Here is a 24,249-nt window from a genome sequence, read left to right as displayed (position 1 = left end):
ACCTAATAGTAACAGCTCTAAAAATGGCCCGCAGTAATTAGGTGGTTGGGAATTGGTTTGTTTTTCGGCCATCACACACAATCCCTAATGGCCTCACGTCTTCCTGCATTCCAGAAGATACATTTAACCCCTCCAAATTGGACAAAGCCCCCAAGTTCCCCTCAGAAACTTTCAGAAGCGAGCACCAGCTGGAGCATGGACATGGCAAGCACAATGGAAATGGAAGCACGCTCCAGAAGTCCTTGGCATCACATGGAAGAAATGAACCACAGACCCATGGAGTTGTTGTGTGCCATGTACAACTCGGTCCAAACCTCTGATTTTTAAAAAATGCACATAAAATACAGCACAGAGCCCGTTTTTATCCCGAACCGCTGGATTACAGACAACCTCTCCCCGTTTTTGGGGTTTTGCTGACACCTGGTGTTCTGGAAAAGATGCACTGTGTGTTCCTGCAAGTTCCCTTCCCTGGCTCCCGTTGGGATGGCCACTCTCTCGGGTCAGACTGAGCCCTGAATTTGGGGGAGACCCTGAGGAATGCAGGTGTGCAGTTGGATTTCAGAGTCCCTCCTTTAACATCTCGAGACGAGCAGTGCTGCACGAGCATTCTCATGATGGACTTCAGGAGTCAGGGGGACCTCAGACCTCATTTATCATACAACAGTTTGGGTGGCAGGAGAGCTTAAAAATCATCTTGTTCCAACTCCCTGCCGTGCGTAGACACCTTTCACTGGAGCAGGCTGCTCCAAGCTCTGTCCAACCTGGCCTTGGATACTGCCAGGGATGGGGCAGCCACAGCTGCTCTGGGCAGCCTCACAGGGAAGAATTTCTTCCTCATATCAGTTCACCATGCTTGGTGAAGGTTTTTGTAAGTGGCAGTGTTTAGATCTGAGGTACTGGCTCACTCCATTGAATTATATAACCTGATGAGGAATTTCACTACCTCTTTTTTCCTTTGTTTTTGTTTTTTAAACCCTTTTCAGGGTAGTCTCTGCAAAACGTGTCCCACTTTTACACCACCACGTCATTATGTCACAAACATGATGCTGATCTCTAAATAGGGACAGTGGCTCCCCCAGGAATAACCAGCACCACCTGCTCACAGCCAGTTGCCCAAAGATTTGCTGGCCCAGCATTTCTTTCTCATTCCAGATGCCTGCCCTGCCCAAATCAGATCAGTTACATCTCCCCAGGAAAATGCTGTTGCAAACAAGATTCCATAAATAAATCCACCACAAGACTTAAGTATTTATTTTTACATTCTCTACTGAAGGATTTGTCTTCTTTTGCTGCAACTCCCTGCAGGTGTTGTAATCTTGATTAAGGATAATGAAATACTCTGCTGGCTTTCTAAACGCCTGAGAAAATACATCTCACCCTAGAATAATGCAATCATAGAAGGGCTAAGGTTGGAAAAGCCCTCTAAGATCACTGAGCCAAACCCTTACCCAGCATCAACATGTCCATCTCTAAACCATGTCTCCAAGGGCCACATCCACACAGTTTCTGAACACTTCCAGGGATGGTGACTCCAAAATCTCACAGCTCTGAGAAAACCTTATATCTGCTTTTTTGTGACTGTGTGTGAGAACTCAATTATGGTGTCTATTCTTTCTGTCACTCACTGCCCCTCCCTCAAAATAAAAGCATTGAACTTCTAATTTGAAGTTGAAGCTTGGATGGAGGCGATGGTGAACCTTTCATTGTAGGGCAATACATAAATAAATAAAGTCCAGTACATAAGCATTCTTATCACTATTTGCTAATAACTTTCTGGAAAGTTATTTTCTTGAAGAGAGTTTCAGTGCTTTTCCACCAAGAATACCATACTGCCTGCTTAGCAGCAGTTATTTACAGTATTTTTCTCTTCTGTACAATAAAAAACCCACAAGAAACAAAACAAACAAACAAAACCACCAACATAAACAAAACAAAACAAAAACCCAAACCAAACAAAAAAACCGCCAGTGTCCACACTTGGTTCAGTGCAGCAAAGAAAGATCCAATATTTACAGCTTTCAGTTGTAGGAACTTTGAGTTCCTGGTTCTTCAGTGCAGTTTTGAGGGCAGTAGCAGACACAGCAACTCCTAGCTAGGCCAGGGTCTTCTTTTTTAGTTGAAGGAGAAACACAGCCTTGGGTCTTGGCTTGTCAAAGTCTCAGGAAGGCCCTTGGGCACTGGATTGCCCCACAGCCTGCAAGGACAGCAAAGGGGTTACTGCAGGAGCAAGGGTGGTGCCCACGGAAGATGTGGATCCCAGGAGAGAGTGGGACAGGGCAGGAATGTTCATCAGAAGTGAAACCAGAAGGAATGAGAGAAAGAGAACTTTAAAGAACAAATGCAACAACTTCCTGATGGGGCTATTACACAACTGGGTCTTCATTTTTTTGCCTCATTTAAAGCCAGTAAGCTTTTCAGTTCCTTTTTTCCCTGGACTTTCTGAGGAGGTGAAGCTGTCCTAGAAAACCCTCAGCTTACCTGCCTTGTGTCTGCATTCCCTGCAGTACCCTCTTCCCTGCCAGCTAACCCAGGGCAGCAGGGGCGTGGGTCACATCTGTCCCCACACTTGTCACCCTGACCTCTCCCTGCTGAGCCCAGACCCAGCCACAGAGCTCTGTGACACCTGCTCACCTGACGGACTGAATTTCTGGGCACGTGGCAAGTTCCTCCGCGAGCCTCGTGGCCCCACAGGCTCCAATGTGGTTTTTCTCCAGGCTGTTTTAAAAACCAAAAGAGAATTTTGAAGTCCCAAACAAATCCAGAGTGGGAAACAGCTGAATTGTCCCATGTTGTAATCATCTCAGGTAAAATAAGTGTTAATTGAAGTGTATGAGCCAGGCAAGGCTGGCCCTCGGTGTGTGGAGCTTAAACTGCAGAAGTCTGCCTGTTGTTCCTGAAGTACCTCCCCTCTTTGGAAGTCCTGTGATTGAAGGCTCAATGACAGGAAAATGAGCCTTCCCAGGGTGTTTCTCAGGGCTGTACTCACTCTAACACTTTCAGCTTTTCCATCTTTGGGAGAGCAATGGCCAACTCTCGGGCTCCTCCATCTCCAAGGGCATTCCAAGACAGTCTAAGGCAGACAAGAAATCCCAGCTGTGAGTCTGGACCAACGCTGGTGTCACTACTGTGACATTACCCCTTGTGGATTAGCCTTTCTGCAAGAGCTAATCACCCTCTTATCATGACAGCTAAACATTCCCCTGGATTACATGCTTAATTTTGGGGATTTTCCTCCAGTTCACCACATATTTCCGTGCATGATAAGACACCAAGGAGGGCCTGTGGACTGTGGTTATCTCAGAGTCCTGCAGGCCCAGGGAATGAGATGTGAAAGATGGAAATGGCTGCTGAGCACACAGCTTTACCCCATGAATTTTTTAGCAGTGTATTTCATCAATTAGTAAATTACTGATACATTTACCACCAGAAAGTACTCGGTGAAAAGTATTATAAAATACTTTAACAAGTACTCAGCAGGGTGAGAAGTGCCCTGCATTTCCAAACAGGAGCAGACACTGAAATGAGAGTGACCTGTGTGTGCTGACGTGCCTCCCCACCCATCCCTGCACTCACATGATCTCCTCCATGGAAGGGCACCGTCGGAAGCCCAGAGAGAGAGATTTCGAAGCATCATCAGTGATTCCACAGAATTTCAAGCTGGAGCAGCAGGGAGAGAGCAGACAGAGGGCACGGTGTGCTGGAGGCAGAGCTGTGGGGAGCACAGCACCCCGTCCTGCCCCCGGCGCCCCGGCACTCACTCGATCCTCCGGAGGTGTTTGAGGCACGGCAGCCCCTTGGACAGGGCATGGACACTCTGCTCCCCAAGGTCATTTTCTGATAAGCTGTAAGAGGGATGGAAAAGCTTTGGGTGGCGCAGAAAAAGCAGGTACAGTCAGAGAAACGCCACCATGAAAACATAATGCTGTGAACTAGCGAGTTAATAACTACTACCCAGACTAAGTGAGGACTCTGCAGACAGCAGGGATGAGCTAGATTGGTAAATAGCAACTTTAATTCAGTTCACTGCTTGGTACAATGGGAGTGACAGCCCTGCTGTGACTCACAACCTCAGTCCTTGCAGCAGGGAATTGCCTGCAGACAGAAATATGGGGTTATACCTGTGTCAAAGAAGGACAGATCTGCAGCACATCATGTGCTGCATGAAAAACTGGAAATAAAAAACCTCAGAAACTGGAGTTAATGACTGGTGTGACTTGAGAGGAAATGACAGTAAGGGAGAATGGGAAGAAGACCTTCCAACACCTTAAGGGACTACAAGGGAGCTGGAGAGAGCCTTTGGACAAGGGCATGGAGAGACAGGACAAGGGGGATGAGCTTCAAGCTGAGGGAAGGATTAAACTGGATATTAGGAAGAAATAGAAATTCTTCCCTGTGAGCATGGTGAAGCCCTGGCACAGGTTTCCCAGAGAAGCTGTAGATATCCCATCCCTGGAATTGTCCAAGGCCAGGCTAGACAGGACTTAGAGAAACCTGGCCCAGTAGAAAATGTCCCTGCCCATGGCAGGGGGATTGGAGAAAAGTGATCATCCCTTCCAACCCAAACCAGCCTGTGATATGTTTGGCACCATCCCAAGTGCACCTGCCATGACCTACCTTATCTCTTCCAGCAGCCCACACACCACCAGGGCCCTGGCCAGCTCCAGCCCTCCTGCCTGCCCAATGTTATTGTTCTGGAAGCTAACCAAGGAAACATAAGCATTGCAGGATTATTTTGGAATAAAGCTGTAACAGAAGCTCATATTTAACTTGCCAAGAACCCAACCAGAGATGGTGTTCTACCACTGGGATTCCTTTTCTAAGTTATCTTTTGATGACATCTTAGACACAGGCTGGAAGAGATGCCTCTAGGCTAACTGAGCCCAGTGAGCACTTCTAGCCCACCAATTTCTGGCTTTGTTACTATAAAACAGTACAAGAAAGTCCTATATGTTAGAATTCTGGAAAGACTCCCACAAAAGTTTTAAAAATACAGTAACACTGAGTTCAGGGAAAATAAATGACTCAGAGGTGCCTGCACAAAAAGGTGAGGGTCCATAAAAGATGCTCATCCTTATGCTTACATTCCACCAGAGGCATCAGAAACCAACATACTCAGAATCAATTTTAAGGCTTATTTTACTGCATACTCTCTTCCTGGTTCATCTCTATAGCTAAGGCTGCAAGAGATTATGCAAGAATAGTTTATGTGACACTTACAGCACAGTAATTGTGGAGGGTTTCTCAATCCTGGGACACTGAAATTACTCTCTAAACAAGCAGTGCCCGTGCCTTTTCCCATTCCTTCTTTCAACAATCCCCATACTCCCAGGATATCCAGCCTGCCTGGGGCAGAGGCTGGATCTTCAGGTTGGCCATGTGAGGCAGACAGAGGGCAAGTGTCACTGCTGTCCTGTCTCCAAAACCATTCCTTGACAGTCTGGAAAAAGCAGGAGTGAAATGTTACTGGCAGTGAAGTCCAGAGCCTCATTCCTCACCTGTGTGCCACCCCCACATGGATGTGTGACCCCCATTCCTCACCCACATGTGCCTGGGGCTGTGCTGAAAGCACCTAATGTGCCCAATTCAAAGGACTCTGAGGGTGGGAGGAAGAAACAAGGAGGTTTTGAAATCCTGCAGCAGAAGTTAAACAGGAAAGTAAAACTGAGCTGCACTTCCCAGCAGCACACTTGTCTCCCTTCCTGACTGAGTTACCTGAGCTGGAGTTGAACTGAAATTGAACTTTTTCATATGTGCTCTTAGTACACACTCCATAATCTGAAGGTTACAAGGACAGTTCCAGTAGTTTATCTGTAACTTTTCCTTATGTGTTAGTTTTAAATTTCATTTACTTAATATGGCAGGGCACACACATTCTTTAAACTGCTCTGGACTAGAACATCAATAGATCTGACTGTGTAAAGCCTTTATCTGTCCACTTCTCTCCATTTTTGCAGCCACACAGATTAATGGTGATGTCCTGGGCAACACAGGCACTGACAGCTCCTGACACTGCCTATAAACCTGCAGATTCAGCTCTGGAATCCATTAGCCCACTAATGCAGACTGCACAGTTCTTGGAAATTCCAATTGTCCTGGAATTCAAGACAAACCAGCAACCAATCCCTTCTTCCAAACCAAACCTTCCACACCCAGCACCACACATTTCTGTGGTGTGTAGCAGAGTTTTTACCCTGCTCTCACAAGAATCAAGTGGTAAAACTGATCTTGGCTTTATTGGAGCCATATCAGATTTCTATGCCTTGATTTTTGCCCAGCTTCCCAAAAGGATATTTGAAATTACACACTTACAGTAACTCCTTGATCTGCTTGCAATGGGCAAGAGCTTCCATCAGCTTTTCCCCTCCAGCAGGACTAGGACAGTTCCCTGAAAGGCTAAATAAACATGAGACTCTCAGTGACTAAATGAGAGCCAGAATGTACCAGGTTAAGATATTTCACTGTTTGCCTGCTGTCATGGGAGACTGGGGCCTCTGGGGATTTTTAGGTTCTTTTGTCAAGTGCTGAGTAACTCCTGGCCCTGCAGGTCCTGTGGGGAAGGAGCAGTTTTCCCTCTCAGACAGAACTGGGAACTTCCTCTTCTTGCTCCAAGTCACTTCCAGGTTTTTCATTTCAAAAAGTTACAAGGCTTACCCCAAGAGCTGAGCCTAACAAAGAGCCTGGATGCTCTAATTTCTGTTCCCTGGGAGAAGGAACAGTTTCATCATTGTCTCATCCTTGCACAGGGATTCCCACACAGGCTTCCCCACCAACCATGGCCATGACCAAAATAGCTGAACCAGAACAAAGGGACTCACTCGATTTTCTTCAGGTTTTGCATTTCCAGCAGGACAGCAGCAAGATTTAGCAGGCCTGGATCTCCAATCTCATTGTGGCTTAAACTTTAAAGAAGAGATGGAAGGCTTGTGTTGTAAAAGAAAATGGCAGGCAAAGTGAAGATCTTATTTAATGTGTCCCATTTGCTGGATGACACCTCGGGCCTTCCCAGCAGAATCAAAGAGTTGTTTATCTCAACTATCTCACAGAAAATTAATAGGTGTTAATGAGGAATTAAAAAAATTGCAAACAACAAATAAAATCACTGGATCCTGTTGACAGGTGGGAAATTACTTCAGCCAGAATAGCAAGACAGGATGAAGACAGGTGGTTATTATTTTACAAACTGCTACAGCAGAGAATGGACAGCACCTGGCAAGAGAGGGAGAAAACAGAGCAAGCCTGGGGTTGGCTCCAGAACAGAACTTTTCATGCAAATGCTGGATCTGAGGCTCTCCCAGGACAGAAGGGAGTCCTAGTCCTATTCTGCATCTCAGAAAAGAGTTAAATTCTGTTTAATCCATTTTCTGCATGACTGCAGCAGAGTGGGACAAGACCAAAGTTTCCTCTTCTGAACATCAAGTTCTGATTTCTCCAGTCCAAGGTACCTCATAAACAAGAATTTGCAGCCTCCCTGCTTTTGTTACAATACTGTGTACAAGCACATCTGGTCCTCTCCAAATGCTGGCACTCGTGGTCACCTCTCTGCAAGAAAGGAGACACTTACTTGATTTCCTCCATGCTGTGCATTTTCCTCAAGGCTTCTGCAAGTCTGGAGCAGCCATCGTTACCAATGCTGTTGTGGTTCAAGCTGCAAACAACATCCCCAGGAAAATGGACATTTAGCTCCTGCTGCTCAGCACCCCAGGCCAGGCCAGAGAGAGCTGCAGTCACATACTTACATAAACCTTTTCAGGGATGGCATCTCACAAAGACCCAGTGCAAGCTCCAGGATGGCAGCACTGCTGAGTTTCATGTAGCCCAGGCTGAAGGATGAAATAACAATTAACTCCCCAGGGACATGGTGTGAGCACTCAGCACAAAGGGGAGCAGAACAAGAGTGGGAGAGATGGGGGAGTGTATTCTAATCCCTGTGAATAATTTCAGTTTTGTTCTTTAATGCAATTCTAATGGACCTGTCTGGATTCTGATAAAATACCAAACCTCTGGAGCAAGAGACCAATCCCTCATGGAGCAAGGTGCCACTGTGACCACAAGACAAGATCCATGTAAAAAAACCACTGGCAAAACATTTGATTCTCCACTGGAATTCCCTGCCACAGACTACTGATCTCTGTCTCATTCACTGTTCATTGCAAATATAAAATAATTGTTGCTTCTTCCCTATCAGAAACCATCAGGCAAAGTACATCTGTCCACAGTACATGCAGAAGAGAGGCTGCAGTTTAACATCTAAAGCTTCTAGAAAGACCTGGCAGCCTCTGCTCAGCCTGGGAACAACACACTCACTTGAGTTCTTCAATGGCCTGGCAGCTCTGCAAGCCTGAGATCAAACAATCGATTCCAGCTGGTGCAACACTGCAAGAGGTCAGCCTGCAAAACAGCAAGGATCAAATGAGGAGATTAGAGACAGAGTTTACTCCATTGACAGGCAGACTGCCCCATCCCAAATCCCAGACAGCACGGACATCAGGGACCAGCAAGTGTGGAGAGATTTCCACAGCCCTTGTGTGCAGGGGATTGAGCAAACAATAAATGTGTGGAAAAGGTCCCAGCTGGACACACATACCCAAGGTCACACATACCCAAACATCTTCAGCTCTGGAAGGGGCAGCAAAATCCTGACCAGTATTTCTGCTTCATCCTCATGGAGTTCCATGTGAGACCATCTGCAAGGAGGGAACGACAGGTCTGGGCTTTGTCCAGTGGTGGCAAAAGGTCAGTGCTGAGCCCACAGGGAGACACAGCAGTGCTGGCACCTTGAAGGAGGGACACAACACCGGGAGCTCCCAGCCATGGTGAGTGTGCAGCTTATCTGGGCACTGGGAGATTGAGGTGATTTCAAAGGATAGCCCAGCAGCCACCAGGTCTATGGGTCTTCCCTATTTTCCATTCAAACACTCCAAGAAGGGGACCCAAAGGCAGGGACTGGGACCTTGCACTGGCCTCCCTCGTGCCCTACTCTGTGTTCAGAGTGCTGCACTCACCAGGACAAGCTGCTCCCCTCCCTAAAAATCCTTTACAGCACCTGGTAACTCACCTCAGCTGCTGAAGCTGAGCACATTTTTCACAAAGCCTTTGGCAGAAGGAGTGCTTTGTTTCTGGCTTGTGCAGGCTCAGTCTGCAGGACACAAACACACAGCACAAGTGTCAGTGAGGAGCAGCAGAGCCCAGTGCAGCATCTGGTGCCCCCCAGGGACACGATTTGGGACAGATCAGGGCTTTCAAGAGCCCACCTGGGGCTTTCCTGCCATGTCCCATTTGTGTCACAGTCCATCCCCACTGCCCAGGACAAGAGCTGCCTCTTCCTTCAGGAAGGAAAGGACAAATGTAAAGGAAAAGGACACTGATGCTGCTCTCTCTGCACACTCATGCAGAAGCCAGCATGTCTTAAGAGTCCTCAAAGTGCTCCTGATTCCTGTGTGCTCCCAGGAAGGCAGATGGATTTTTTAGCCTTGTTTAGGTCCAGTATGGGAGAGCAGCCCAAAGAACCATGCACATGCATAAGGTTTCTTCCACATGTGTGCCACAGAGGCACTCTGAGACTGAACCCATGGAGCCTTAGGCACTCTGAAGATGTTTTTCATCCCACAGTGAAATTCAAAGCAAGCAGAAAATAATGGTAAATAGTTGCCTTCTCACCTGCTAATGACTGATTCTGTCTTCTCCAGGCAGTGTGGGAATCTTATGACTAACTGGAAGAGGGTTTTATCTTTACATATCCTGAAAAGTTAGAGATTAGAGAAAAGCATAAATCTGGTAACTCCTGAGGGAAGAAAATATTATTTTCCATAGGAAAAATCAGGAGGACTGAATGGGACAGGGCGATGCTGGCACATGACAGCTAATCACCCACCTCTGAAGAGGTTTGTTATCTTTAAACTAGCTCCAAAACCAGCCTAAACTGGACACCCTTTCTCCCAAGGGCAACCAGGAACATGGTCTCCTTCCCATTAAACCTTCTGAGTTGTGAGACCACAAACCTTCTAAGCACTTCTACCCACCAGCCATTTGGGTTAAAATTGGTTCAAGCGGGCAAATAGATCACAAATGCACTGGAGACAGTGAATAAACAACAGAAGAACCAGTGCTGGCTTCAATCCCATTTCCTTAAGAGTGTCAGGCTGAGAGAAAATATCTGAAAGACACCAGCCCCTGAGGTGGCACTCACCTGATCTCAGTAATGCTCCCGGAGGCCTGGAGAGCCAGCTCAAGGAGGTTCACCACTCTCTCTCTGCACACCCATGGCTCTTCCAGGCTGCAAAGCAGAACACAGGCAGCTCTGCTTTAGTCACACTCTTGGATCCACCTCTGCCTCTGCCAGCTGAGTGTTCCACACTCCAAACCCCTGGGAAGGCTTGGCTCAGCAGAGTGCTGTCAGCATGGGACACGGGGCAGCCTGGGAACAGGCAGAAACAGCCCAGCTTCCCTGCAGGGGAGGGGAGAATTTGCCACCCTGCAGAGTGCAGGATGCTCTGGCTGTAGGAATGTGTCCACCAGGTTGCTCAGCCTTCTTTGTGAGGCTGGCAGGGGTCTGTAGAGCCAGCAGAGTTTATGGCCAGAGCTCTCCACGAGGCTCAGTGGGAATCAAGGAGACAAAGCCAAACAGCAACAACAGAGTCAGCCATGGGAATTTCTCAGGCCAGTGCTCCATGCCTTTGGAAGAAGCACAGTTCACTTTTTTTGATGAAAGGAGATCTCAGAAGATCAGACCAGTCTCAGATCAGTATCTAAAAAAGCACAGTGACACTGTACCTGATTTTCAGCAGCCCCAGATCCTTCCTCAGGGAATGCAGAAGTCTTTCTGCAGCTTGGACTGACATGTTGTTATTTGAGGACCTAGAACCAAAGCTCACTGTAGTGAACAGGGGCTCACAAATGAACCCCCCAAATGGGTCCAAGAGCCATTAACTCACATGTACTCTGTCAGACCAGTGCACCTTTCCAGGAGCAAGAACAACTTTTCCAAGTGCTCTGGCTGAAAGTTGCACTCTGCCAGTCTGAAAGGATGAGAAAGAGACCAGCCTTAGCTCATCACAAACAGTTCAGGCTTTCTGAGCTGGAAATATCAGGCAGCACAGCCTAACCCCACAGAGAAAGAAGGATGGCACAAAAACCTTAAAAACCTTTAAGGGTTTCCAAAACAAAGACTGTGGTAACACTTCAAAAGCATCTGTTGAGATATTCTGGTGGAACACCTGTATGCTATAATGCTCTTTGCAGGACCCTGTCCTGTGACTGCAGGAACACCCACAGGTGCCCAGGTGAGGAACAGACAGTGGGAAGCAAAGAGAGAAAGGGAGGTGGGATTCTCTGTGATGTGAGAAAGCTCTTCTCACAAGGTGAGTCAAAGGAAATGTATCAGCTATTAGTGCAAAATGTCACCATGCCAGGAGCAAAAAGAGGTTTTGTCTGTCTTGTCCCTCAAAAAAGGACCCCACCTTTGCCAAAGAAATCACCACAAAAGGTCTGTAACATCACCTCAAAATCTTTCTTGGGTCATCTCTGCTGGTCAGCTTGATGATTAAAGTTGCTTTGGAGCACAAACTGCACAGACAAGACAAGAGTGTAAGATTTAGATAATTACTACTTTTCCCAGTGTTCAGAATTTAATGATACCAAACTCCAGAAAATAATCCAGCAGAGCAGTGACAGAGGCACAGCTCACCCCTCCCTAAAATAAACCAGTGCAGGGAAATGCTTCAGTAAGGTCTCACTCATGCTAAATTGGCTTAAAGGCAGCACTGGTGTTTGGAAAAGCAATTGTGACCTGTCCTGCTTTTATTTGCCTCCTCTGCACTCTCTGGGGAGCTCTGGGGAGAGGAAGAACAGGAGACTTTAGAGTAGCCCAAAGATCCAGCAGCCACATCCAGCTGCAGGAAGGAATGGAAGTGCCCCTGGTTAAAAGTGGCTCAGGACAGACCAGCTGGTCCCAGGAACACAAACACTGATAAGGCCCCACAGATGGGCAGCACAGCCCAGTCTCATGCCTGGAATCTGTGAGAAAAGCACTTTGTGCCAGAGCAACAGGCCCAGAGCCCATGGGATATTTTTGCCTGAGAGGAAAGCAGATAAAATGCAAATCCAAGTAAAAGAACATGGGAAATTGCTTTCTATTGCCTCTGAAATCTCAACATACTGAAGAAAACCTTAGAGAGCAATGCTGGCTCCTGCCCTGAAGAAGTTCATTAACAAATAAATACATGACAATAATTGTTGGTACAGCTGAATATCTGTGTCTATACACAAAAATAACCTGGCCCTGTGGAATGGTAGCTCTGCTTGGCAGTTATGTTTGATCATTCAAAATGGACATGAACCAAAGCTTTAGGTAGTTGAAAACATGGTCCTCATCATTCTTACCCAAAGATCACAAACTTTCAATAGTTAAGAGCAAAACAAGCAGGGAAGACTCAAAAATAAATGAAGAAAAACAGTCACCTGACTTGAACTTCAGTGGTGTTTCCAGACGTGACAAAGGCATTTATGAGATGTAGGACTCCATCCTGAGAAATCCCATTATGGCTGAGGCTGCACAGAAGAGAAGGAAGGGTTTTCACGTGTCAGGAGTCAGGGCTGTGCCCAGGCTCCTCAGGCACAGCAGCAAAATTCCAGCTGGCACCAAAGACAGAGCAGTTTGTGGGGCGCTGGGCCCCTTCAGCTTTGCTCAGCCACTGAACTCCTCCAGGACAGCCCTGATGACTTGGGGGACACAGCAAATGCAAAAATGCAATTTTCCTCTCGCACTGCAGAGGCAGCAGCAGCTGGAACATTTCCTGCCCCAGCAGAAAGGGGAGGGCAGAGGCTGGTGTGGGCTCAGCTCAGCTCACACAGCTCAGCTCACAGCACCTTGGGTCTTGAGTTACTCAGAGAGGACACCACACCCAGAAGGGTGATGGACTGAAAGCTCTGGGTTAACTTCTGTCACACACCCCACTACTCTGGGCACTGCTGTTTCCTGCTGACACGAATAAAAAGACTTTTGCTTATTTTCAGCAGGTTTTGGGTCAGACCCTGGGTCACCACAGCCTGGTGGCCTTGAGCTGTGCTCATAGTTCAGTCAGAGCTTTGCTCCTAAGGCAGCAGAGGGCAAGAAGCACAAGCAGCAGCATTCCTGGAGGATCACACCAACACCCTTCTGCTGCTTGGATTCACTGTGTGTTCTCTTACTTGAGGGAACAGGTACCAGGCACTCGATGCAAGTGGTCCAGGAGGCACCTCAGGCCTTCATCTCCCAGCTGATTCCTGGAGAGACTGAAAGGCAGAAGAACATGTGGCCAGCCAAAACCCAGCCTTTGAAACAGGCTGCCAAAAGAGGTGGGGGTTTCCCTGTGCCTGGAAATATTCAAGGCCTGGCTGGATAGGGTTCTGAGAAACCTGGTCTAGTTGAAGATGTCCCTGCTCTTGACAAGGAGTTAGACTAGATGGCCTTTAAAAGAGCCTTTCCCAAAAAAAGTGTTCTATAATTCTATATTTCTTTTAAACAGCAATGTTTCTCTGAGAAGCTCTGAAGAAAAAAAACTCAAATTTCCTGCCCTTAAATCTTAGCTTTGCCAATAAAAGTCTGTTTAAAACAAATCACTGCCTTATGAAATTACCTCATGCATAAACTCCAGAGCAAGCTCAAATGAAGAGCTCAGATGAAGCAACAAACGCTTCCAAACATAAAGGAGTGAAAATCCCAAAGGAGCTGTCCCATCAGCTCAAAAGGACCTGGATAATTTCCAACTGATTGTGTTTCTCAGCAGCCTGAGTGAGCACACATACCCTTGCAGACAGGCTGGGAAACTGCAGGCAGTGCTGAACCCCACAAACACAGCCCTCCCCCAGTGACTCTGCCCAAGATCATGGTCACACCCCAAGCCCCACTTACTCTACTTCTGCCAGCCAGCCGTGCTGCTCCAGGACGCTGCAGAGCTCCTCCACCTGCCCTTCTCCAATGGCACAGCCTGTCAGCCTGTGTGGGACAGCAAGAGAGCTACAGCAGGGCCAGCAACCAGCCCAGCCTGAGCACTGAGAGCTGCCCAGCAGCAGCTGCACCTTTACAGCAGTCTCTGTGCAGCATTCACATTTTTTGCCATCTCCTTGGTTGCTGGGACAGAGACACTTTGCAGGCTCCTGTCCAGGGGCACTCAGGAGCCATGGCTCCCAGAGGGCTGCAGACACATCTCACATCTCACAGATATTCATGTGGAGGTTATCCCCCGGAATTTGAGGCACACATTTGGAAGATGCACTGATGAGGGCTCAGTTCAGGTGCTCATGCAGCAGAATTTGGTGCAACTCAAGATGACCATAAGCAGCCCAGAAAAAAAGAGGAAAAAAAAAAGCACTGGGCTCTGCCATCCCAGTGCATCCAAATGGCTCTGGATTGCACTTAAGCAGATGAATTGAGTCCTAAAGCTTAAGCTACTAGCCTGAGCTCCTTGGCCACCAGCCCATAAATTCTCAGTACAAGAGGAAATCTGGCTCCCTGCACTTCAAACCCAGCCACAGTGAATTCCAGCAAGTGTTCTGTGCCACTACCTGCAGGATGTCTTTTGGCTTCTCATGCTTGCTCCTAAATGCAAGAAGGCATTTTCACTGGACCTGAAGCAGACACAAAAGACAGTCCTTCAGCACTGATCTCCAGAGATGACAGGCTTTGTAGGCCCTTTAGGGCTGAGCTGCTCCAAAGAGTCTGAGTGCCTCACCGCACTTCCACCGCCCTGACCCGCTCACAGAGGTTGATGGAGTTGAGGAGTGAAACAGCACAACGTGGGGACAAGGAGTTCTTCCTAATGCTGTAAGGGAAGGGAAAGAAGAAACACTGAAATCAGCTCCTAAGAAGAGAGGCTCCCATACACACAGCCCAATTTTCCCATTGTTCATTCTGAGACTCAAAATATTGGAGACATCCCATTTAACTCAGGATGAGGGAGCAAGGACCTGAAGTTTTGAGCATTGGCACTCAGTGCTCCTTTACCTAAAGGAGAGTCTCCTTTAGTCCCCTTTGACTAAAAAGGGAGTTCAGACCAAGGGCTTACACTGGGCTGCTGGACTAGAGACACCCCAAACTGGAAGCAACCTCCTGACTGAACAAACTCAGTCCCATGAGACCCTGCAGCTCCTCCATGCTACAGCACCTTGTGAAAGATGGCCAAGCTCCTCCTGGGTTTTAGTCCACACACTGGAGTGCCCTATCCCCTGAGAGGGCTTCCCTGGCCTGAATTCCAGCCTGAACTGCCCTCTGCTAAATGTCATTAAAGTGCTGCTTTACTTCTGGAAACAAGAAAGGAATGGGTGTGAAAGCATTTCTACATTTTCCTTGCCTTGCTTCTTAGTTTTCAATTCCTGATTAATGCTCCTCAGATCTGCTGTGGTATTAACACTTTCCAAACCAATGTTTCAAAGCAGGAACCCCAAACATTACCTCAGTAGTGTCAGATGACAGAGGGATGGCAGAAAGCTCAGTAATCTCTCGATGCTCTGGTCACTCAATGAATTTCTAGACAGACTGTAAAGCATGGAAGGAAAGAAAGCCCAGGAGAAATTGTTTCAATCCCTAATTACTTCTGTAACATTTACATGGACATGCACACACAGATGGGCAAATTCTGTGAAATACACGTCCAGAAATGCCATGAGAATTGGGCAAGATTTAGTCCTTACTGCCTGATCTCTGTGTTTCTTTACATCCTACAGCCAATCAACATTCCAGTTTCCAGAGTCTTACTTTTTCATTACTGTACATTTACAAAATGATGCTATTGATGTCTTTCATGCAGGCAATATGGGAAATATGTTCTTTTTATTTGCTATTACTCAGTTTTTGTTCTGACCAGCAATTCTGTAATTTTCTCAGTGCCAAGCTCCTGCCTGGAGTGAGCAGCCCTGCAGGAGCAGAGCTCATGGCTTGGTGGGCCAGGAGCTCTGCTCTGGCTGTACTACAAGCTGAGGTCTCCAGGAACAGATGGCAACAATTGTTTCTAGACACAGGACTGAGGAAGATCATGAGAACACACACATGTTCTGGGGCCTTTACACACTGATGTGGGAGACTTAGGAGAGGCCAAGGTCTCTTTGAAACAGGACAGTGGAAAGTCTGGGCTTAGCTAAGTATCTGGGTGGAGATGTGGTGAGAGGAGAGCTGGGGTACACCAGCTGCCACCCTGAACATCAAATCTGGGGTTTGAACATCAAATCTCTGTCTGGGGCTGGGGAGACAGACAGACAGACAGACTCACTCGATTTCTGTCAGCTGGGGACATTGAGCCAGTGTCTGGCACAGCCTGGTCACATCCTCCAGACCCACTCTGCAGTCCCTGAGACTGAAGCAGACAAAGCACTCAGGAGCTGAACATGCCCAGGATGCCACCAGTCCCTGCATGTCCAGGAGCTGAACATGCCCAGGACAAGGCCCATGGTGACCCTCTCACTTCCACTCCATTTATTTTGCTACCTTTGGTCTGGGACTAAGAAATCAAAACCTGGGACAAGCAGGTGACTTCACCATCCCCGAGCTGACTGGAGAGAGCCAGTCCACCAAAATACCAATACTTTGGGTGTTGCCTCCCTAGAGCCACATCAGTGGTGATTCAGCTGTCTCAGGAGACTGGACAGCATCTTTCCCTCCCCAGCACTGTCTGGGCTCTCCCAGAGGAAGGCTGGAAATGGTGCCTCCTCTGTCCTTCTCCAGGAAGGGAATCCTAGAAGCCTTTTCGGGTGGCAAGCTGGCAGGTCTCCATGGGATGAATGCAGTAGTCACACAGATCTGTCTCTCCTTATTTATGGGTAGAAGCTTCCTCTGCTGGAAAGCAAGACAATCTCCTCAAACCAAGCAAAAGATGCTCTATTTATTTTCCTCTCTGAGGAGACACAGCTGGAGGGATGGGTCTGTCTGGATGCAAGCCTGGTCAGAAAGTGAGAAAATGGGCTTTTTTTTTTTCTCACAGTGGATTTGTGAGACTTTTTAAAGAGTTGCAGAAAAATGATAACTCATTAGTATAAACAACCTGCAGGTGGTGTTTTCCTACTCTGTTTTTCTGTTCTTCTCAAAAACTGTGAGAAAGATGTTTTTGTTAATTAGCCAACCAAGTAGAATGTGTTTAATCTGTCTATAAAAGAGAGGAATTTCATATTAAAGTCTTCTCCTGCAAACCAGCCTTCAAGTGAATCTGTGTCATTTCTGGTTCAACAGTGACAGGTCTGTCCCACACACCACGCTGCCCTAAATTCACAGACCCCACAATCACCTCTCCCCCCAGTCCTGATGGAAAGGGAAGCCAGGCTGCCGTACCAAAAGCTTTGTCCTCTTGCTTCCTGCTTGGGGCGTGCCAGGGAGCCACTTCTCCATCTGCTGGTACTTCTGGGGAAAGAGCAGTTCAGCCCATGAGCTGTGCTGCTGCTCCTGCCCCCTGTAGCCAGCTCCCCTGGAAGGGGGTGAGGTGGTGGCAGTGGCCTCCTGTTCCAATCTGCCTTCCCTCAGCACCTGCCAGAATGAGCTTCACCCCATCCCCAGAAGAAAAAGAGCTTTATTCCCCTTTTTCCAGCCTCCAGAGAGCTCTGCAGCCAGAGCTCAGCACTTGGGCATCTGCTGCGAGCTTTATTCCCCTTTTTCCAGCCTCCAGAGAGCTCTGCAGCCACTCAGCACTTGGGCATCTGCTGTGTCCTGGCCAGAAGGCTGCAGCCTGTCTCAGCAGCTGGGTGCTGAGCTTTAGCAACTCATTCAGTGAAGTTGCTAAAGACCTCAGGCTGTTTCAGGAGCCACACCTGACATAAACCCACCTGTCCCCTGCTGGCTGCTCCTCCCGCTATGAAACAGTGCCCTGGGCTTCCCCCACCCTGGCTGGAGTTTGCCTCTTTATTGACACACCTCAGGGACCCACACCTTCTGTTCAGAGCTTCACAAGAAGCTTAAAAGACTTATATGAGTGGGTATGATTTTACCTGACTCTTTCCCAAAAGGTCAGATGAACCACCTGTGGGTGTCCTAAGCTGTAACCAGAGAAGGACATCATCAGCATGGAGTTTGACAACACAAGCTCCTGTATCACTCCTCAAAAGTCACAGCTTGAGGTTTTAAACAGCAAAAGAATATAAAAAGTACTCCTGGCCATACCTGAGGCTCATTGTTTTAATGTGTTCTAGTGTAGTTAATGACTGGGCTAAGAAAAACACAGAGTTAAGGGAGATCTGGTTGTTGTTAAACCTGCAGGAAGAAAAGATGAAATCAGCTGCTGCAAGCAAAACTGATATAAATTAACCCCACACCACAGAAGAGTGATCCTTGTGCAGCACTCCCAGGCTGCTGCTTTGCTACTTCTGCCTGGGTTTCCTACTGCAGCTCTCCAGACACAGCTCGCTCCCATGTATTTTAAATTCATCCTTCACTTTTAGTGTTCAGAGGATCACAGAATAACCAAGGCTGGAATGGGTCTCTAGAGCTGATCTAGTGAGACTCTCCTGCTCAGAGGAGGGTCAGCACGGAGGAGGCAGCTCGGGACATTGTACAGCTGGGTTTTTAACACCTCCAGAGACAGAGAATTCACAGACTCTCAGGACAACTTGTTCTAGTGAGATTGTCTGTAACTGGAACAGTCTTGGCTTGAGACAAGTTCAGTCAGTCAAACAGGAACAATAAATACTTCTTTCAACAGTGCAGAATGGTGCCATGCTCCTTCAGGCACAGTCCTGTACAGAGCAATGGCAGTGCAGGTGAAATGCCCAGATAAACACAAGCCCCCTCTGCAGAATTCAGACTCCACCACTGAAGCTGGGTCTCCCCAGCACTTCCCTTCCTTCCAAGCTGCTCCCCTCAGGAGGGGAAGGGCTGCTCCCCTCCCAGTGAGGAAACATTCAGCGAGTTGCCAACGACCTCAGGCTGTTTCAGAAGCCACCCCTGACATGAACCCACCTGTCCCCTTGATGGGGGAGCGAGCACAGCAGCTCTGGGCACTGATCTCAGCCCAGCTTCAGGTGGGGTCAGTCTGCTCTGGGCTGGAGGGGGCACGGACCAGTGGGCACAGTGCATCTGCCCAGCACAGAACATTCTGACTGCGAGAAGCCCTTCCCAAATGTGCTCTGTGCTTCCACAAACAACGCTTCACAAAACCCAGCCTATGCTAAGGAAGAAACAGGAGCTACTCACTTGAGAGAACGTAACATTTTCAGTTTTGGGAGGCACTGAAACAGCTGCAGAAGTCCCTCATCTCCCAGAAAATTCCGTGACAGGCTAGGATTTAAAGAAAGGCATTTAATTTTCACAGTAAAAACACCCAGTAGGCACCATCAGCTCTGTTATCTGTGTGAACAGGCACAGCTCCCACCAGGCTGTGCCTCTGCCCCACTGTCTATACAACACTACAGGACAAACAAGGGGCATTTTCTCAGCATCCCAAATAACTGCAGGTAAACACCAGGGGAGTTGAGGAGGACTCACTCCAGCTCAGAGATGTGGCCACACTCCTTCAGGACTGCACACACGTTCTTCAGGTCACTGGCTTGAAAATTACAGTCTGTCAGTCTGGGGGGAAAAAAGAAATCAATCATCCAGGTCTGCAGGATTTCAAACAAGGTTTGAACTCCACTCCTCTGAAAACTAGAGAATCAGTGCAGAGATAATAGTGAAATTAAACAATCCCCTTGAGGTACCTTGCTGCTCACCAGCTCCCACAGAGTCTCCAGGGGATGGGCCACCCCTGCCTGGCACTGCAGGTCCCTGTGTCCCTTGCAAGGCACAGGGTGGGCACCAGGTCCCAGCCCCTTGCCAGGGGCTCCAGCATTCCCCCCAGCCAGGGCAGGACCTGCAGCTCCCCTGGCAGCTGGGACATTCCCAGTTCTCTTGTGATTCTGCTCTTAGAGATGCAGGTTAGCCTGGAAATAGGGCCCAGAGACAGGACAGGCATGGGGCACAATGGAAACTGGCCAGGGTACCTGATTTTCTGGGAGGTGGTTGGTGTCTGGTTTTCCTCCCCATGTGGTTGGTCATCAGTAGAGAACACAGGCTCTTCCCTAAGTGAGCACAAAACCAGACAAAGGTGAAACTCTTCTGCTTTAGCAGTTTGGCAGACCCCTGGGGCTACCCTGCCTCCAGCCCACGCCTGTATCTTGCCAATTGCAAGCTCTCCTTTTCTACCTAAATATTTGAGCATGCAGGCAACTGGAGAGAAGGGGAAAGAGATATTTTCTATCTAAGTTTGATGGAAAATTCATCTTTTGCTGAATTTAGCTGAATTTTGCTGAATTTAGCTTTTGCCTAAATAAGTTTTGTCAAGAGCCTGTACAAAAATCTGACTATTCATAATTAAATGGAACTGTCTATGACTAAACTAACGTTGTAACTAAAAGCTACAACTATAAACAGTGAAACCATAACTAAATCTGACTATTCATAACTAAATGGAACATGCAAAACCTAAAATATCAGAGTTTGAAATGCCACCTGGTGCCTTAAAGGAGCCCACAGATCTCCTGCCTCGGGCTGTCACTCTCTTTCAAGCACAACCACTGGGCTGTGCCTGTAAGAGTGCCACTGTTCCTCTCTGGCTAAGAGGTGGAATGCAGGTATTCCATGGGAAATGCTATTTTACAGTGAGCTGAGTCCACAGAGAACAAGGGTATAAATAATGAACCTGAAATTCCAGGAGCAACAGGAAACCATTTCTTGGTCAAAACCTCCGGGTTGAGCTGTTTTAACCACAATTTTAATTTTTAAATTAAACTCCAAACTTCTCATGATTTAGGAGTACCACGATCCAGAATGCACAGTGTTCTGAACTGCAGGGATATGTGAATCTTTTCAGAATTTGGTGTGGCATTCACTTGTTTTTTTTACCCTCACTATTGTCAGAGAGCACGGGTGTCATTAAACAGCCTGCTCTGCTTAGGATGCTGTGGGATGAAACGTGCTCTAGAGACATAAAACACTACAGAAGGCAGTGACAACTTTTCAAGCAGCTGAGAAAGCCAGGAGACAGTTCCACATTTAGATCTGGGGGTTGGGGTGGGAGGCAGGAACTGTTGTGAAGCAGAGTGTCACCCTTGGTACCTACACAGGATGCAAGAACTAAACAGGATGCTGAGATAACACCATTTGTGCACACACAGCCTACCTAGGAGGAAGGGAAGCAAACTCCCCGTTTTCTCTAAACCTCAGGACTGCAGTATCATGACAAAGGCTGTGAAGAAGAGAAGTAATCAATCAATGTCGTGGTTTGGTTATTTACAGGATTTCTTGTTTGGTTTTGTTCTGCAAAACTCCGGTGACAGCAATCACTTGTGCTTAAAACACTCCCAAAGCAAGAAAAAATAATCTCCATCAGTTTTAAACTCTGGTTGAATCAAACATGCAGTATCTGATGATCCAGTTACTATGAATCACTAGACAAAGCACAGACAAAATTGCTGTACTTGAGTGTGTTTTCAAGTGAAATAGAGGAGAAAGAACTTCCAGTTCTGCTCCAGGAGGTGTCACCAGCTCTCACACTCTGCAGAGATCCTGTCGCCAAAGCTTCCCAAGGCAGAGAGCAGGGAAGCATTTTAAAACTCCCCACACAGGAAAGGACAGCCGGTTTTGCAAGCACTGACATTGTGCTGATGGCCCTGGCACAATCAGCTCACAGCAGTGCCACCAAGAGCCAGGGCCAGTGACCACCCTGGGACGTGCTCTTCACCCACCACACACCTGGGGTGACTCAACAAAAACCCCAGAACATAAATCCTAGACCTGCACACTGGGATTAACCCCAGGCATGATTCGAGACCCACATACCTGACCTGCACCTCCATCACCTTCTGGCAGGTATTTACTGACTTCAACAGGCTGCAAAGGCCAGTGACAGACAGGAGGTTTTCACTGAGACTAAGAAAGAAAAAGGCAATTAGCTGGTCCCTGGAATCCCACAGGACTGTCCTGTGAAGCAGCTACCAGTGCTTGAAACCATTTCCCTTCAGAAGAGGCAGGCTGGTTTTGTACAAGGCTACACTTACTTCAGCTGCTTTGAAATCGACAGACAGGGGAGGCTTTCCAGCAGACAACTGCAGCCTTCATCTCCAAGATTGTTGCCTGATAAACTGAAGCATTTTCCAGTTAGTGGGGACTGACTGGAACAGTAAAAACAAAGCCCTCAAAACCTGCTTGCTTTCCCTTCCCTACAATTGCTTTTTTTGCCTGGACTGTTCTTCTGTCTCAGATCAATCTTCCCTGCTTATTTCTGCATAAATCAACTTCAGACAAAAAGTTTTAGCCCTTGGGCAACATGATTCATGTTTTAGACCCAAACCATTTTGCTTTAGAAAATCTATGATCTTTAGGGCCCTTTCCAACCCAAAGCAGTCTGTGATCCTAGGATGCCCTGCTCCCACACCACCTGCCCACAGCCACTCAACAGGAAGGAAAGGAGGCACTCACTCCACTTCAGAGAGACAGGGACAGCTCTGGAGAATGGCCACAATCATCTTGGCATGTTGGGAAAACAGCCTGTGATCCTGCAAGCTGGGAACAGGAAGGCTTGGTGAGCAGTGAGGGGATGGGGGTGCCCCTGGCTGGGCTGGATAGAATTTCTATTGTTATTTTTATTTACTGATTCAGGTTTATTTCAAACTTTTCCACATGTGGAAATATCCTCTGTCCTTAAGGATGAACACATCTGCTTCTCTGGCCCTTCTATGGTACCTGTCATCTGCAAATCACATGCACCAGCAGGACTCTATATGTCTACTCTTACCATAAATTCACATGTCTAGTTGGAATTATGTGTTCTTTATTCTCTTCATTTTTCTCTTCCAACTTCAAATCCGGAGATCTGCAAACAAGCAAAATATTTGGCTTTTAATATGCTTTCATGAAATACCTGACAAGCTGGGTCCCAGTTAATATTTTCCAGCAGAAACCACCAGCTCTGTGTTCTGTCTTTCAGCAGGTTTGCAATAGAACCATGGCACCTCCAGCTTGCCCAGCCTCTGGGGGCTGCTTTGTGGAGCTGGCTGTAGGTGTGTGTGCAAACCCAGCTATTTTTGGTTACATTTCCCATTGCTCAGGCAGATGCAAGGGCAGAGGGCACCAGCTGTGCTGTCACTGTGGTTTCTGGTGACCACAATGGCTTCAATCAGCACAACTGAACGCAGGAACCACAAGGGCAGTGTCTCACCTTTGAACTCTCCCAGACGTGCCAGAAAAATAAATAATCATGGTGTTCCCCCTGAAAAAGAGATCCAGGTCAGTTTTAGGGAAGAGCTGGAAGGATGCCATTTGTTTAGCAGAGTTTGGTGTGGTAAGGACCAAAGCTGTTGCCTGGATGCTGAGGAGGGCCTTGACATCTGCCCCAGCAGCTCACTGGCACAGCCAGGCAGCAGCCACGTGCTCAGAGGGCACAGGACACATGAGACAGTCACACACTGAAAAAGATTGGCCCAGGATTTTTTTTTTTAGGTTTTTTTTTTTTTTTTTTTTAAGACCAGAAGTTTGTTGGAAAGAGATTCAGTAGAAACTCCCTTCCAGCAAGAAAAATAAGAAAAATGCAATTTGAGTTTCACCAGGGATTACTTTGGCCTGTTAAACTTAGAACATAAGACAACCACAAGAGCCAGGATGATTTTAAAGATCTACCCTTTGTCATCCCGGACACATGAAAACCCCAAAGCCTGTAATTTACAGGAATGCAGAGCTAGAGCTAAATTCACACATTTTCACTAAACTTAGCTGACTGGTAGCAAATTTATGCTAGTTTGTAAGGAATTTCCTTTCTGATATACTGCAGAGCTTAGAAGCAAGTTTAAATTCTGTTATACAACAAGAATTTCACACCCTGCAAATGGTTTTATAGACCAAGGATAAAAAGACCTATTAAAAATACAAAGAGGGAGTACATGGTAAGACGAATTCACATTTTGTTTCCAATAGAAAAGAAAAAAGGAGTCAAACTGATTTTTGTTCACTTCAATCAGCCAACAATTAAGCTGAAAAACAGTGTCCATTTAAAGTCAGCACCTAAAGAGACAACCTGCTTGCTTTTGTAAGAGCTCCCATGTACTGATACCTGGCACACAGCTCAGTAACATTTTGACACACGATGCCTTCCTTTGCCAAACTGAGAACAGCATTCAAGGAAAGAAGGTTGTTGCTCAGGCTGTGAAGATGAGGAAAAAGAGAATCTCAGCTGCTGGACCCCACAGCACCTTCTTTTGTTACACAAATGCCCTCTGCTCTGCTCCCCAAACATCCTGAAGCACACAATCTTTTAATAAGGGTATTTC

At 47.3% G+C, this 24,249-nt stretch overlaps 1 protein-coding gene across 1 annotated transcript in view; it reads right to left on the bottom strand.

The window, feature by feature from the left end:
• Positions 1-1,253: 1,253 nt before the first annotated feature.
• Positions 1,254-24,249, bottom strand: part of NLRC5 (NLR family CARD domain containing 5) — a 31,649-nt gene continuing 8,653 nt past the window's right edge. Inside the window, exons 9-47 of the mRNA XM_041459074.1 lie at positions 24,033-24,122; positions 23,145-23,195; positions 22,722-22,799; positions 22,406-22,489; positions 21,985-22,068; positions 21,767-21,856; positions 21,108-21,173; positions 19,930-20,007; positions 19,436-19,519; positions 19,145-19,228; positions 18,116-18,205; positions 17,944-17,991; positions 17,294-17,362; positions 16,242-16,325; positions 15,428-15,511; positions 14,709-14,798; positions 14,542-14,604; positions 13,889-13,972; positions 13,186-13,269; positions 12,457-12,546; positions 11,497-11,562; positions 10,932-11,015; positions 10,771-10,854; positions 10,187-10,273; positions 9,658-9,738; positions 9,056-9,136; positions 8,601-8,684; positions 8,305-8,388; positions 7,737-7,820; positions 7,562-7,645; positions 6,816-6,899; positions 6,310-6,393; positions 5,357-5,437; positions 4,615-4,698; positions 3,759-3,842; positions 3,574-3,657; positions 2,987-3,070; positions 2,632-2,715; positions 1,254-2,194 (exon numbers count right to left, since the gene is read on the bottom strand). Coding sequence (XP_041315008.1) covers positions 2,113-2,194; positions 2,632-2,715; positions 2,987-3,070; positions 3,574-3,657; positions 3,759-3,842; positions 4,615-4,698; positions 5,357-5,437; positions 6,310-6,393; positions 6,816-6,899; positions 7,562-7,645; positions 7,737-7,820; positions 8,305-8,388; positions 8,601-8,684; positions 9,056-9,136; positions 9,658-9,738; positions 10,187-10,273; positions 10,771-10,854; positions 10,932-11,015; positions 11,497-11,562; positions 12,457-12,546; positions 13,186-13,269; positions 13,889-13,972; positions 14,542-14,604; positions 14,709-14,798; positions 15,428-15,511; positions 16,242-16,325; positions 17,294-17,362; positions 17,944-17,991; positions 18,116-18,205; positions 19,145-19,228; positions 19,436-19,519; positions 19,930-20,007; positions 21,108-21,173; positions 21,767-21,856; positions 21,985-22,068; positions 22,406-22,489; positions 22,722-22,799; positions 23,145-23,195; positions 24,033-24,122 — 3,145 coding nt within the window. The 3' untranslated portion in view covers positions 1,254-2,112. The remainder of the gene's footprint in view (positions 2,195-2,631; positions 2,716-2,986; positions 3,071-3,573; positions 3,658-3,758; positions 3,843-4,614; positions 4,699-5,356; positions 5,438-6,309; positions 6,394-6,815; positions 6,900-7,561; positions 7,646-7,736; positions 7,821-8,304; positions 8,389-8,600; positions 8,685-9,055; positions 9,137-9,657; positions 9,739-10,186; positions 10,274-10,770; positions 10,855-10,931; positions 11,016-11,496; positions 11,563-12,456; positions 12,547-13,185; positions 13,270-13,888; positions 13,973-14,541; positions 14,605-14,708; positions 14,799-15,427; positions 15,512-16,241; positions 16,326-17,293; positions 17,363-17,943; positions 17,992-18,115; positions 18,206-19,144; positions 19,229-19,435; positions 19,520-19,929; positions 20,008-21,107; positions 21,174-21,766; positions 21,857-21,984; positions 22,069-22,405; positions 22,490-22,721; positions 22,800-23,144; positions 23,196-24,032; positions 24,123-24,249) is intronic.

This window comes from Pyrgilauda ruficollis, unplaced genomic scaffold (genome assembly GCF_017590135.1).
Source record: "Pyrgilauda ruficollis isolate IOZ18807 unplaced genomic scaffold, ASM1759013v1 scaffold13, whole genome shotgun sequence".
NCBI lineage: Eukaryota > Metazoa > Chordata > Aves > Passeriformes > Passeridae > Pyrgilauda > Pyrgilauda ruficollis.
This window is presented reverse-complemented; position numbering and strand designations above follow the sequence as displayed.